The sequence below is a fragment of the Salmo trutta genome, chromosome 26, assembly GCF_901001165.1.
Source record: "Salmo trutta chromosome 26, fSalTru1.1, whole genome shotgun sequence".
NCBI classification, from domain to species: domain Eukaryota; kingdom Metazoa; phylum Chordata; class Actinopteri; order Salmoniformes; family Salmonidae; genus Salmo; species Salmo trutta.
Window position 1 is genome coordinate 29,363,410 of NC_042982.1, and position 15,190 is coordinate 29,378,599.

The 15,190-nt window shown below is 41.2% G+C and overlaps 1 protein-coding gene across 2 annotated transcripts in view; it reads right to left on the minus strand.

Moving 5' to 3' along the window:
* Positions 1-15,190, minus strand: part of LOC115163613 (solute carrier family 12 member 9) — a 61,440-nt gene that overhangs the window by 37,504 nt on the left and 8,746 nt on the right. For both annotated transcript variants that reach the window (XM_029715640.1, XM_029715639.1), the window contains exons 2-6: positions 12,239-12,373; positions 11,726-11,863; positions 10,804-11,121; positions 6,906-7,013; positions 6,700-6,811 (exon numbers count right to left, since the gene is read on the minus strand). In XM_029715640.1, the coding sequence (XP_029571500.1) occupies positions 6,700-6,811; positions 6,906-7,013; positions 10,804-11,121; positions 11,726-11,863; positions 12,239-12,373 (811 nt within the window). The remainder of the gene's footprint in view (positions 1-6,699; positions 6,812-6,905; positions 7,014-10,803; positions 11,122-11,725; positions 11,864-12,238; positions 12,374-15,190) is intronic.

The following is a 15,190-nucleotide window of genomic DNA, read 5'->3' on the forward strand; positions in this document are numbered from 1 at the left end:
GTGGAAATCTGATTTGTGGAATCACCTTCAACAATTTGCCTATGAAACAGGATTAGGATTCATTTAGCACTTCCTAAGGCTTCCACTAGATGTCAACAGTCTTTAAAAAGTGGTTTGAGTCTTCTCCGGTAGAAACTGACCGAACGAGAGGCCTGGAAAGTTGGTCATAGGGGGAGGGCCATTACTACTATGACGCGGACGCCCGTGGGTACCCTTTTGTTCCGAAACGTTTAGTAAGACAATGCAATCGTCCCCCTTGAATATTATTGAAGCTCTGATTGAAAAAGGCCCTAAAGATTTATGTTATACAATGTTTGAACGAATGTAAATATATATTTTTTGCACATTCGTGACGACAAGTGAGTAGCCTTCGGAACGCGCTAACAAGAAGGAGCTATTGGGACATAAATTATTAACTTTTTCGAACAAAACTACATTTGTTGTGGACCTAGGAATCCTGGAAGTGCCTTCTGATGAAGATAATCAAAGGCAAGGGAATATTTACAATAGTATATTTGATTTTAGATGGTTCCAAGATGGCGCTAACCTGTATCGCCTAGCCTATTTTTCTGAGCATAGCACCTTGTTTATTGCAAAGTGTGATTTCCCAGTAAAGTTATTTTTAAATCTGGCAATGCCATTGCATTCACGAGATGTTAATCTATAATTCTTTGAATGACAATGTTTTCGAATAGTAATTTTGTCAATTGTAGCGCTGATTCACCGGAAGCATTTGAGGGAAAATATTTTCTGAACGTCACACGCCGATGTAAAATGCTGTTTTTATATATAAATATGAACTTTATCGAACAACAAAATACATGTATTGTGTAACATGATGTCCTAGGAGTGTCATCTGATGAAGATTGTCAAAGGTTAGTGCTGCATTTAGCTGTGTTTTGGGTATTTGTGATGCATCTAGTTGCTTTGAAAATGGCAGTGTGATTATTTTTGGCTGAGTACTCTCCTAACATAATCTAATGTTTTGCTTTTGCTGTAAAGCCTTTTTGAAAATCGGACAACATGGTTCGATTCAGGAGAGGTGTATCTATAAAATGGTGTAAAATAGTCATATGTTTGAGAAATTGAAGTTATAGCATTTATGAGGTATTTGTATTTCGCGCGACGCGATTCCACTGGCTGTTGACTAGGGTGGGACGCAAGCGTCCCAGGTTCCCAGACAGGTTAAGCTACTCTTCCTGGGGGTCACAGGATTAGAGGTCATGGGCAACATAACATGAACCTCCTCGTCATCTTCTCCATCTCTATCCCTGTGTGTTGGCAGGGACAGAGAGGGACAGAGGGGGGGAACGAGAAAGATACAGAGAGATCAGAGACGGACAGAGACCGACAATGAGAGAGATCTGTGGTGGAGAGATAGCAAGCAAATAAAGGATGGATGGACAGAGAGAGCCAAGGACAGGCACTCTGAAGTGGGGTGATTGCAAGGGAACAGAGGTATGAGACGAAAACAGAGGAGGGCAGAGACTGAGAATGTTAGACTTGTTGCCTCAATGTCTGGACAAGAGACTAGCACTACGAGCCAGCGAGTGTGGGGGAGGGGACATGAGAGAGAATTAAACAGCCCCAGGGGAAGCTAGGGAGGAGACGAGATGCTCAAGGGAGAACGGGATGGAGTGAAAAACAGTACCACATTCTCTCACACACAAATAAAAGCCATATGGGGGGGCTGAAAAACAGAAGAAAAAGCAAAGAGATGGAAAGAGCCTTGTGGGACTGCACAGCTTCCACACACACACCAGGCTGCATGTTGAAGATAGCAGAACAAAAGAGGGAGGCAGATTTAAATTAATATAATTATTCAGCCAGTAATAAATACATAAGCTTCTATAGCAGGATGGGATTAGCCAACAGGTCACTGATGCACAATACACAGAGGTTTACACACACACACACAACAAAGTCACTCAACCAGAGACACACACATACACCACACCTGCATATATAGACAAACTCCAATGTCACTCATCCATAGAGGGAAAATAAAGATACACACACAACCACACTCTGTAGTTAGTCATCCAGAGAACGAATGCACACACCAGTCACTCATTCAGGAACACACACTCTCTCTTCACTTATCCAAAGAAAGAGACAGACCGTAAAATACCCACAGATCATTCAGGTCTCAGTCCCTAAACAAGATACACAGACACACTCACTCTAAGCTTACTGTATATTGGGGGATTGGGCTGGATTTGGTTGTGAGTGGGTGGAGAGTTGGCAATAGGCTATCTGTCACCACTGGCTACCCTGTCACACTGGGTTAATATACTTCTCATAGCTGGACAGTAAACCCTCATCATCTTTTACATTGGGCTCCTATGCACCTTCCCAGACCCATCTAGAACACATACACATTCTATAACTGTGCACCTGTAACAAACACACCTGTAACCTATTCAGGTATGCATCAGATGTCATTCTACCAAAAGGCAGCACTATTGTAGATCTGAACAGCCATTCTTAATCTCCCTGACATTTATGTTACGTGAACACAGTGCCTTTTACCAAGAATGCAGAGTATGACGTAAATGTAAGAGGGGAGCAATTTACTTTGTCTTTATTCAAAGGTTACACCATTTCTGTATCAGTAAGGTTGCATTGAAACAGGTAGCCCAATTCTGATATTTTTCGACCAATCAGCTCTGAAAAAAATCTAATTTGATGCGAAAACAACTAAATGTGATTGGTCAAAAGATCAGAATTGCGCTGCCCGTGTAAACGCTACCTAAGAAACCCCTCAGAATGTCAGTGTGAAATACAAAGGGAGCTTCCTCATGTGAGATGGTGTGACCGCCACCTGTTGGATACTTCTGGGTACTGCTACTATTTGACAAAAAAAAAGGGGAATAACATCCAACTCAAAAAGATATGATTTGTTCCTCCTCAGTGAAAAATCACTTACCCAGACCATGATAGACATTCAACTGCTTTCCCTTCATCGAGGCGTTGTTGCTATAGCAATGCAAAGAGCTGCAAAAATCTCTGAAGCTGTAGACTCATATCTCCCTCACTAGCTTTAAGCACCAGCTGTCAGAGCAGTTCACAGATCACTGCACCTGTACATAGCCCATCTGTAAACAGCCCATCTATCTACCTACCTCATCCCCATACTGTATTTATTTATTTATCTTGCTCCTTTGCACCCCAGTATCTCTACTTGCACATTCATCTTCTGCACATCTACCATTCCAGTGTTTAATTGCTATATTGTAATTACTTCGCCACCATGGCCTATTTATTGTCTTAACCTACCTCATTTGCACTCACTGTTTATAGACTTTTTGTTTTCTTTTGTTCTACTGTATGTTTGTTTATTCCATGTGTAACTCTGTGTTGTTGTATGTGTCGAATTGCTATGCTTTATCTTGGCCAGGTCGCAGTTGCAGTGGTCTACCTGGTTAAATAAAGGTGGAATAAAATAAAAGAGTGTCCGTGGTGAAGGGGGGGGGTCCAGTGTTTGGCATTTAGTAATGTCACGTTGACGTGACGTTGACTGATGGCTTTAATGCACCTTCTTCCTATTTAATCTGAGTAATCCATTTAGTCTGTCTCTTAATGCACCTTCTTCCTATTTAATCTGAGTAATCCATTTAGTCTGTCTCTTAATGACACACTGCTGACACATTCACTTTAAAAGTTAATATCATATTTATGATAAGTGCAGAAAGTTCTCTAGTTTGGTGACAGATGTAACAATCATTGACTAGCGCAATGAGTTTTTCCTGAATAGTGACTTGACTTGGAAAAACTCTTGCCCCTTTTTCTGCGGCCTTATAACTGACAACCAACTGTAACTTTCAACTAAAGAAAATGTGGCCTATTGTTGAAAGAAAACCTGTGACCTGCCTTGTGACAAGGGTGTAACTGTTTCATAATGTAAATTGGCATTTATGAGCGTTTACCTCTAGTCAAGAATGTTATACAGCCCTTTTAAGTAAATTAGGTTATAATCAATGTGGAATTCCCTGGCCAGAAATAAAACGTTTATGATTCCAGTAACATGCATGATGAAATGGTGACTTTACCTCTGGCCAAGTTACCATTATCACTTCCACGGGGTCACTGTACTCTTCCACGGGGTCACTGTACTCTTCCACGGGGTCACTGTACTCTTCCACGGGGTCACTGTACTCTTCCACGGGGTCACTGTACTCTTCCACGGGGTCACTGTACTCTTCCACAGGGTTACTGTACTCTTCCACAGGGTTACTGTACTCTTCCACAAGGTCACTGTACTCTTCCACAGGGTTACTGTACTCTTCCACAAGGTCACTGTACTCTTCCACAGGGTCACTGTACTCTTCCACAGGGTTACTGTACTCTTCCACAGGGTTACTGTACTCTTCCACAGGGTTACTGTACTCTTCCACAGGGTTACTGTACTCTTCCACAGGGTTACTGTACTCTTCCACAGGGTTACTGTACTCTTCCACAGGGTTACTGTACTCCATGTACAACTGGAGGAGCAGTCAGTGTGTTTTCACATGTGCAGTAACTACTGAGACAGTTCAGTAAAAGGTTTAGATATGGTTGAGGCACCATCAAGTACCATAAAAGGACATTGGAGGTAGTATCATTCATAAACCCTGTACATTTCCTCCATTCAGTCCGACTATCGAAGACCAATAAAGTCACACTCCACTGCATGCCGGGCCCTGTCCAACATCAATAAAGCAACACTAAACCAACAGCAGATAAGGACACAGCTAGATAACAACCGGACTGAACACACTGGAAAAGGAAATGCATTCTTGTTATCCTTTGTTCATATCCTGAAGTATGGATTGAAATGGACTCAATTTCCTCAGTGTAAAAAAGGATGTATGCGTGCATGCGAGAAAGGTACTGACCGGTCCTGAATGCCACTTCCCTCATGATCTAGATTGTGTAGAAATCAACCACCTAGGATTTCATGATCCAGCGTCTGATCAACTACTACATTATCCATCAATGACCACGTTTACATGCGCAAAGTATTCCAGATAGTAGCTCATATCCTGCTTAAGGTCTTATTCGGGATAAGCTGTTTACATGCACCTTTGATATCCCGCTCACGAGTATCCTGTATCCATAAATAAAGTGAATATTCCTAATTTAAGTTCAAATGGGTTAAATGGAACAGTAACAGAAATCTGGACACCGACCGTAGACCTATAACCTCTCACATGTAGAGAAATATCATATTAACTCCTGCAGAATTAACCATTTCTAGTAGTAGGCCTAGAATTATATAACAAATGGGAACAGGAGTAGAGAAATATAACTTTGTTTTTTCAGCATCTCCAGAAAATGCAAATGCACGTGTAACTTATATATTTTACACTAACGTAAGCAGACAGTATTTCTACCACATAAAATATGCACCCAAGGCAAACTGAAGTCTTATCAGAAAGGTGTTTAATCGTTTTCTCAACTGTTCATTTCCTTAAAACCCAGCCAAACGGATGACATTTGGACATTTTGCACACAGGAACAATCTTTTTACTGTTGTGGAGCTTCCTCCATAGTCCCTAACCAAACAGACAACTTTACCGGTCTTAACTACATTACTAATTCATTCATTCTATTGATGCAAGACATTCTGGTTAGCACTACTTTTTTAGTCAGAAGCTGCATGTATAATTATAGTTGACAAATGGCCTATCAAATGCTGGAAATGATAAGCAGAAATGTATCTAAATTAGGGGTGGAAGTAGCCACCAGGCTACACGGTCCAGTAGGCTACGCTGTATCAGCAAAATCAATTATTATGGTGGATGGAAATGTATCTAAATTAGGGGTGGAAGTAGCCAAAGCCACCAGGCTACACGGTCCAGTAGGCTATGGTGTATCAGCAAAATCTATTATTATGGTGGATGGAAATGTATCTAAATTAGGGGTGGAAGTAGCCACCAGGCTACACGGTCCAGTAGGCTACGCTGTATCAGCAAAATCTATTATTATGGTGGATGGAAATGCGCAGGTATAGCCTACTTTTTTCAAATGTATTTTTTTAAGTGATTTGTTTGACAATCAGATGAAAACATCAACACACATGATATGCAATACTGAGCCTGCGCAGACTGCAAAAACAACAGTAAACGGGATAAGATGTTTACATGCCACAGTATCCCATCTAAGATCAGCATTTCCCAGGCATCTTCTCCGGGTTTCTCATAACTGGGATACAAGCTTTTTCAGGTTATTATAAATGGGATATGATGTTTATATGCGTCAACTCAAATACTTGAGTATCCCGAATAATAACGGGATATTGGTGGGCATGTAAACACGGTCAATGAGTCAGCATATTTCTCTTCCCTTTCTATCTGCCCATGTCTGATCTCCTGAGGGGGAGAGGGCGAAACAGGCGGAGGGAGGAGTATAATTGATGGCTGTATTGATTTCCAATGCATCTTTAAAAGGGCCTTTTATGTCATTTTAGCACTTTGGCAACACTTGTGTTAGTGCCACATCAATACTGCACACTGGCACTGAGCTAGAGATGGGAGAGGGAGTGAGAGAAAGTGTGTGAGAGTGTCAGAGATAGAATTGTAAATGCGAGTGCAAATTTTTGTAAAGTTTGAGATGGACTGGGCCTGTGTGTGCCAATATTTGTATGTGAACATACGTGTTTACAGGTGTGTTTATATACATAGATTATGCCCAAACTAGTGTGTGTGTGTGACTGACCGGTCACAGGAGCAGGCCACCATCAGACTGAGGAGGTTGTAGATGATGAAAGTGAAGATGACAGCTGTGATGGTTCCTCGAGGGATAGAGTTGCTAGGGTTCTTTAGGTCACCTGGGACACAGCCCAACACCAGGTTAGACACAGACTACACACGCACACAATCACACTCCTGACCGACTCCTTTGATCAAAAAACGATTTATTACCTGACATGTTGGATCCGGCCATGATGCCTGTGCAACCGTTAAACATGACCGCAAACACCGTGGCAAAGGACATCATGGTTCCTGTTGTGTAGTCCACAGCATAGTCAGCTAGGGGAGGGTTAGATATAAATTCAATCAGCTTCATGTCCAAATCCTCCCCAAATTCAGATATTTAACAACAACAAAAATTGTATTGATTAACATAATCAATCATATTTCAACCAGACAATAGCTTCGTCAATAGAAAAGGAGAAACAAGAAAGGCACGCTCCCGATGACACGCTGGACTCTTGCCTTTAACCTCACTAGGGTAGGGGGCAGCATTCGGAATTTTGGATGAAAAGCGTGCCCAAAGTAAACTGCCTGCTACTCAGGTCCAGAAGCTAGGATATGCATATAATTGGTAGATTTGGATAGAAAACACTAACGATTCCAAAACTGTTAAAATAATGTCTGTCAGTGTAACAGAACTGATATGGCAGGCAAAAACCTGAGGGAAATCCATCCAGGAAGTGCTATTATTTTGAAATGCCTGTTTTTCCATTGAAAGCCTATCCACCATACAAAGACTTATGACCTAGTTCACAATCCCTATGGCTTCCACTACATGTGGCCAGTCTTTAGGTATTGTTTCAGGCTTTTACTCTGAAAAATGAGAGACACCACTTTCAATGAAAGGACAGTGGAAATTTCCAGACATGAGTCCAGCGCGTCACCGGGAGCGTGCCTTTCTTGTTTCTCCTTTTCTATTGACGAAGCTATTGTCCGGTTGAAATATGATTGATTATTTATGACAAAAACAACCTGAGGATTGATTATAAACATCGTTTGACATGTTTCTACGAACTTTTATGGTGCTTTTTTGATTTTTCGTCTGTCTGTGACCACGCTTTGTTCCAATGGATTACTGAACAAAACAGAGGTTTTTGGACATAAAGAGGGACATTATCGAACAAAACGAACATTTATTGTGTAACATGGAGTCTTCGGAGTGCAACCATATGTAGATCATCATAGGTAAGTGATTCATTTTATCGCCATTTCTGACTTTTGTTATTCCTCTTCTTGGCTGCTAACTGTTTGTAATGATTTGTCTGCTGGGCGCTGTTCTCAGATAATCGCATGGTTTGCTTTCGCCGTAAAGCCTTGTTGAAATCTGACACCGTGGTTGGATTAACAAGAAGTTAATTTTTAAACCGATGTATAACACTTGTATGTTTCATGAATTTTTATAATGAGTATTTCTGTTTTTGAATTTGGCGCTCTGCAATTTCACAGGATGTTGGCCAGGTGGGACGGTAGCGTCCCACACCCCCTAGAGAGGTCAAGGAGGACTTAGAATTCAAAAAGGACAGAAATGCTTCATCTTGCCATGTCAACTTCAGATATAGCTTGTGGTGCATACAGTTGAAGTCAGAAGTTTACATACATTTAGGTTGGAGTCAATAAAACTCGTTTTTCAACCACTCCACAAATTTCTTGTTAACAAACTATAGTTTGTGAATGACAAGTAATTTTTCCAACAATTGTTTACAGACAGATTATTTCACTTATAATTCATTGTATCACAATTCCAGTGGGTCAGAAGTTTACATACACTAAGTTGACTGTGCCTTTAAACAGCTTGGAAAATTCCAGAAAATGATGTCATGGCTTTAGAAGCTTCTGATAAATGATGTAAATGATGTAAATTAGCCTGAGTCAATTGGAGGTGTACCTGTGGATGTATTTCAAGGCCTACCTTCAAACTCAGTGCCTCTTTGCTTGACATCATGGGAAAAATCTAAAGAAATCAGCCAAGACCTCAGATTTCTTTTTTATAGACCTTCAAAAGTCTGGTTCATCCTTGGGATCAATTTCCAAACACCTGAAGGTACCACGCTCATTTGTACAAACAATAGTACGCAAGTATAAACACCATGGGACCACGCAGCCGTCATACCGCTCAGGAAGGAGACGTATTCTGTCTCCTAGAGATGAACGTACTTTGGTTGCAAAAAGTGCAAATCAATCCCAGAACAACAGCAAAGGACCTTGTGAAGATGCTGGAGGAAACAGGTACAAAAGTGTCTATATCCACAGTAAAACGAGTCTTATATCAACATTACCTGAAAGGCCGCTCAGCAAGTAAGAAGCCACTGCTCCAAAACGTCCATTAAAAAAAGCCAGACTACGATTTGCAACTGCACATGGGGACAAAGATCGTACTTTTTGGAGAAATGTCCTCTGGTCTGATGAAACAAAAATAGAACTGTTTGGCCATAATGACCATCGTTATGTTTGAAGGAAAAAGGGAGAGGCTTGCAAGCCGAAGAACACCATCCCAACCATGAAGCACGGGAGTGGCAGCATCATGTTGTGGGGGTGCTTTGCTGCAGGAGGGACGGGTGCACTTTACAAAATAGACGGCATCATCAAGTAGGAAAATTATGTGGATATATTGAAGCAACATCTCAAGACATCAGTCAGGAAGTTAAAGCTTGGTCGCAAATGGGTCTTCCAAATGGACAATGACCCCAAGCATACTTCCAAAGTTGTGGCAAAATGGCTTAAGGACAACAAAGTCAAGGTATTGGAGTGGTCATCACAAAGCCCCGACCTCAATCTTATAGAAAATGTGTGGGCAGAACTGAGAAAGTGTGCACGTGCAAGGAGGCCTACAAACCTGACTCAGTTACACCAGCTCTGTCAGGAGGAATGGGCCAAAATTCACCCAACTTATTGTGGGAAGCTTGTGGAAGGCTAGCCGAAACATTTGACCCATGTTAAACAATTTAAAGGCAATGCTACCAAATACTAATTGAGTGTATGTAAACTTCTGACCCACTGGGAATGTGATGAAAGAAATAAAAGCTGAAATAAATCACTCTACTATTATTCTGACATGTCACATTCTTAAAATAAAGTGGTGATACTAACTGACCTAAGACAGGGAATTTTTACTAGGCTTAAATGTCAGGAATTGTGAAAACCTGAGTTTAAATGTATTTGGCTAGGGTGTATGTAAACTTCCGACTTCAACTGTATGAAGCCATTGACTTTTAACCCACTTCTTTCTTATTGGAGGGAAAGCTTTAGAGTGGCAAACAAAGTGTGTAAGTGTGTCAATGTATGATTTTGTTGATAACAAGGTCTTTGAAGGTGAAGGTTGATTTCCACCCAGAATATAAATCCTTCAGCTCAGTAGTCAGGTTGGTACGTTACGGTGGAAATGGGGAGCCAAAAGATATTTACGAGACCCACTAATTACAACTAAATAATCAATTACCTTTTTCACTGCCAGCAACCCTGGTAAACATTCAGTAAATCAAGAGGCTAAGCCTATAATTAGTGTGTGTGTGTGTGATAAACCAGTAAATTCTGCCACCATAAAGTATGCATAACTGACATGAGACGTCACTCACATTGCCTATGCTCACATTAATAATTATTTGCTATATTCATTCCTTAAAATATGCATTATGCACAAATTGCTCCACCATTTCCTGGTTGCTAAAATTCTAAACCGCCTAATTTCAGTTTATGTGAGAAAACAAGCAAGTATAGCGTAGAGAATTTTGTACAAATCTAAACTGCTGTGAAATATATTTTCCATAACCAAAAATATGTATTTTCAGCCGTTTGAAGCTGGTGTACAAAACCGAAATTAAAAGATGCAAAAACGAAACTTAAGAACAGGAAGCATAGTGCACTCAGAACAGATCTACTGCTTTTTAGATTTGCTTTCAATGAGAATGAAAGCTCTATAACACACATTTCTATGTCAATTTGGTAGTGGCGCCCAAAAAGTTATAATGCAGCCTTAAAATCAAGCGAAATTCTATTTAGCATGACACATACAGTACATTAGGAACACACATTTATGTTGGTGAGTAACACACACACATCCCTTACTCACCATCCAGGTTGCCCAGCAGTGTGTCCAGTTTAAAGCCGGTAAAGTTGGCCATGTTGGGTGGCTGTGGCCCTGTGTTGTTGTGGACGGGCAGGGCGGCAGGCAGGAGGATGGTGCGCGGGCGCACGGCGAAGAAGCTGATAAAGATGGTGGCCAGCACCAGCATGACCACCAGGAAGATGAGGAAGGAGGCCTTGGCATAGATCTCTGCCCCCACCAGACACACAAGCAGGCAGAGGAGGAGGATGCCGGTGGCATAGAGCAACGACCACCAATACCCCGCTGGCAACACCTGGAGGGAACCTGCTGGGCTCACCCCATCTGGAGTGGGGAGGGAGGGATGGTGGTAAGTAGGTTAAAAGGTGTAGGGGGTTAATGAGATGAGAAGATGAGAGAGAGAGAGAGAAGGAATGAGGGTGAAAGGGTGAAAGCTGAAACAGACCATGAAAGGTCAAAGGGTGGGAATCCAATTCAGTTTGATTTAAATGTATTCAGTTTGATTCAATAAGCTTTAACATGTGCATGCAATGCATTAGTAGACATTGTGAAATCAGATTAGTTTTAGATCAAATACAAACATACTAGAAAAGTAGTCTGTCAATGTAAACAGAGCGCAGGTTGGCATTTATTGGGATGGCTCATGTACTGGAGGCAGCTCTGCAGGGTAGTCACTAGCTGTCACAGCCAAAAAGTAATAAAATCAGATTTTAAACCGCACCACACTTCCAACATTATGCCTAACCTTAAATTATGACCAAAAAGTACATTTTTGTTTTCATCAATTTTTACAATATATAGCCAATGTTGACTTTGCCGCTGGCCCATCTTGTGGAAATCGCACAGCTCTGCCTCCAGGACAAGATTCATCCCAAAAAACATCGACCTTCAAACAAAGCAGGAAAACGGAGAGAGTATGTCTGTATACCTTCTGGAAGCCCGAAAGTTGCTACTATGGCCTCAACCAGACCCAGGATATAGAGGGCACTGCTACACACGTTAGCCAGGAAGAACATAACACCTAGACTGCCCCCAAACTCTGGCCCCAACGCACGACTTATCATGTCTGGGGGAGGAGGGGGTTAAGGCTGGGACCCACAGGAGTTAAGAGTGAGTGTCAATATGTGTGTGAGAAAGAGTGTGTTTGTATGTGCACACTATAGTGTAGTGAAGGCACTGAAAGAATAGGCGCAGGCACACACACACATCCCCCTCTCACACAGTCACAATGTGTCTTACAGATAAAATGAAAGAAATACCAGCCATTCACTGGCACACACACAAATACCTGGACGAATGCAATGCTACATTAATGAAAAAGAAAGAACACTGAGGTGGAGTGTGTGTAAAGTATATGGGGTGGTGTCGCCTGAAATAACATGTCTATACATCTGACTATCATATACAGCTGTGTGTGTGTGTGTATTGCTGAGGAGGATACAGTAGGCCCCTCCTGCATCCAGAGCTCCATTGGTTGAGATGGCACACACAGATAGCACTGTCATACTGATGATGAAGTAGGCCACTAGGAACATGGCTATAGTCTGATACAGTCCACACTGGCCCACCACGAAACCTGACAGGAGAGGAGAGAACACAAGGACCACACTATGGTTAAACAACACTACGAATTCAAATAATCTCAAAGTCCCTAACGGGAACTGGGTTTGGTGATTTAACAAGTGGTGGAACAACTTTCCTAGAGGAAGTTGAAACTGTGAATTTACAGTAATTGTCTATAACAACATGCAGTGGGGAATTCTCATTGGCTTTCACCTTAACTACACAGTTGAGAGAGCAGTTTGACCCACCTCCCTCATACAGAGTCATGTCATTATTAACCAAAACACCATGCCAAGGCATTCAGATACATTTGTTTAAGAAATGTTGTTGAATGTCACACACAAAATCAGTTTAGACTGACAATATCTTTTATTGATAATAGCCTATGGCAAAATACCAAACTTCTACAATGCTACTATGTCCTTGCAACATTCAACAATAGGTCAAAATGCATAACAAGTTATTTCATGCTTTTAACAAAAACAGAACTCTTCCATTTCACTGGGCAGCACTCATATTTCTCCTATGCATTGTTGAAACAGAAGCACTGCAGTGCATTGTGCCTTATCTGGAATGGTATTATTGTCTCTCAAACGGGTGGCTGTTCAGCCTGTGCGTGTCTACACCACAGCAGCTGAGGTATCATGAGACAAGGGGCAAAACAGAGGGGGAGCACATCAAGGCAGGAGAGAGAACGGACAGACCACTTTACTTACCGTGAGAACTGTGATTAGAATGAAACACCTCTGAACAAAGAAAACAGATGAGAGATATTGATGAATGGGGATTGTATTTGTAAACATATCTTCAGAATATTTGTGATTACATTAGAGATACTGTTGTCATTATTGCCATCAGATATTGGACTTCGAGCTCTGCATCATGTGAACGCGATTAACGGCTCGAGAGTAAAGTTATGGTGCGAGGCAATAAAGCCATTTCTTCGTAGAGCTAGAACTATATTTTACTCCAAGTTAGTCCACTTCAAACTACTCTATTCCTCCAATAAGAAAATTGTCTTACATATTTTACATTTATTATCATTACTATGACCACCATAACGATCCATTCCCAATGTGTCCTGGGATGCACTCACTCCAGTATGCCCTATCCGTTAACATACTTTTTCTCCATACCTCTCAGGAGTTCATACCCTTGTGCTGTATCACATCAAGGGACTTTCTAAGTGGTACAAGGGTCATTCCACCAAGTGTAACGTGGTAAAAAAATACATTTGATTTCTAATTTCAAGATTGAAAGTGCTCTTTATGACAACACGTTATTCCCATCTCAAGAGGTTAAAAACAAAAAATGCCTATAGTAAGTGCCAAATAAAGTTACAAGGTTGAAGATTTGACCTTAAATCATCCAGAAATCTCATTGTGACAGGGGCAATCAAAGCATGTGTGCATCAGGGAGTAGCAACTGAACGCAAAATTGTTCAAACATTTCAAGCCTGTCTATTTATGTCTAACAGGGTTGACGTGTTCTACCCGACCTGCCTGGTTTTCCACCAGAAAATGGCGAATGAGAGTAGAACCAGCTCACCTGTTTTTACACTGTTTAAAAAGGAATAGGTTCACCATAATAAAACAAGAGTTCAGTTCATGTAACAGGGTTGACCTTAAAATGATGGATGGATGTATGTTTTATTCGGTAGTGATTAATTTACAAGTTAAATGGGTTTCCATCGCATTTAACTTTACTGATAGATCTCATATTTTTACATTTTTTAACATTATATAGTGAGTATGCCACCTCCCGAATTAGCATGTGTGTTCTAGCCAGGGGCATCACTGGGGACAGGAGGGACATGACGCCCCCCCCCCCCCCCCCCCCCCATACACACACATTCTGAATCAAACGATGAAACTGTAGATACTCTGAATTTTTTTCACCGTAATGTTTTTATTAGTCAGTATAGCAATGTAACGTTATTGATCTGTCAGTTTCCCTAGTTCATTTCCTAATTGTTACACTGACACGGTATAAACAGCTCTACAGGCTTCACTGTCATGATGCACAGTCAGTACGCAACACTATGCTCGTCTTAGCAGGATCAGATGGTGACAGGTGTCCCAGCAGGGTCAGACAGCCAGGGAAGACCAGTCTTCGGAGCTCAGGTGAATTTTGCAGTACATTATAACAATCAGTGAATGGATACAACATTCCATCTTGAGTTGATGGATAGGCAACAGTCTGGGATCTGGAAATAATGGTAATTTCAATTATTGAACCATTATATTATCCAAGAATAGAATCATTGTATAAATGTACACCAAGGTAATTATTCTCATGCCTCATCTGAGCAGGATCAGATGGTGACAGAGGTCTCATCAGTGTCAGGCAGTCAGGGAAGACCAGTCTGACTGTACTGAGGGGAACCTTTTTGCAGATGCAACACTTTATTCTTTCTGTGCAGTAAACACTGGACAAGCCAGAAGCTTCAAAGATTGAATCTATTTTAAGGCAGTCTGATTAACCTCTAAAATTGATTTACAAATGGTATCAAGGGTTGATAGAGGCTTTTCCAGATGACAAAACATGTTAAACAAAAATGTGAGGAAGACCTGGGAGACATTATTGATGATAAATGGATACAGATGTTTCAATGCCCAGTCATCCTCATATAATCTCAGACATAAATTACTGCAGTTTAAGACCATCCATAGAACGTACTATATGCCAGTGAAACTGAATATCATCACTCATCACTGTGTAAAACACAAAAGGGGACATATTTGCATATGTTGTGGTCTTGTGAAGGCTGGCTGAATTCTGGCAAAAAGTTATTTTATCTCAGCATATCTACAGATTCTCCAGGTTTTTG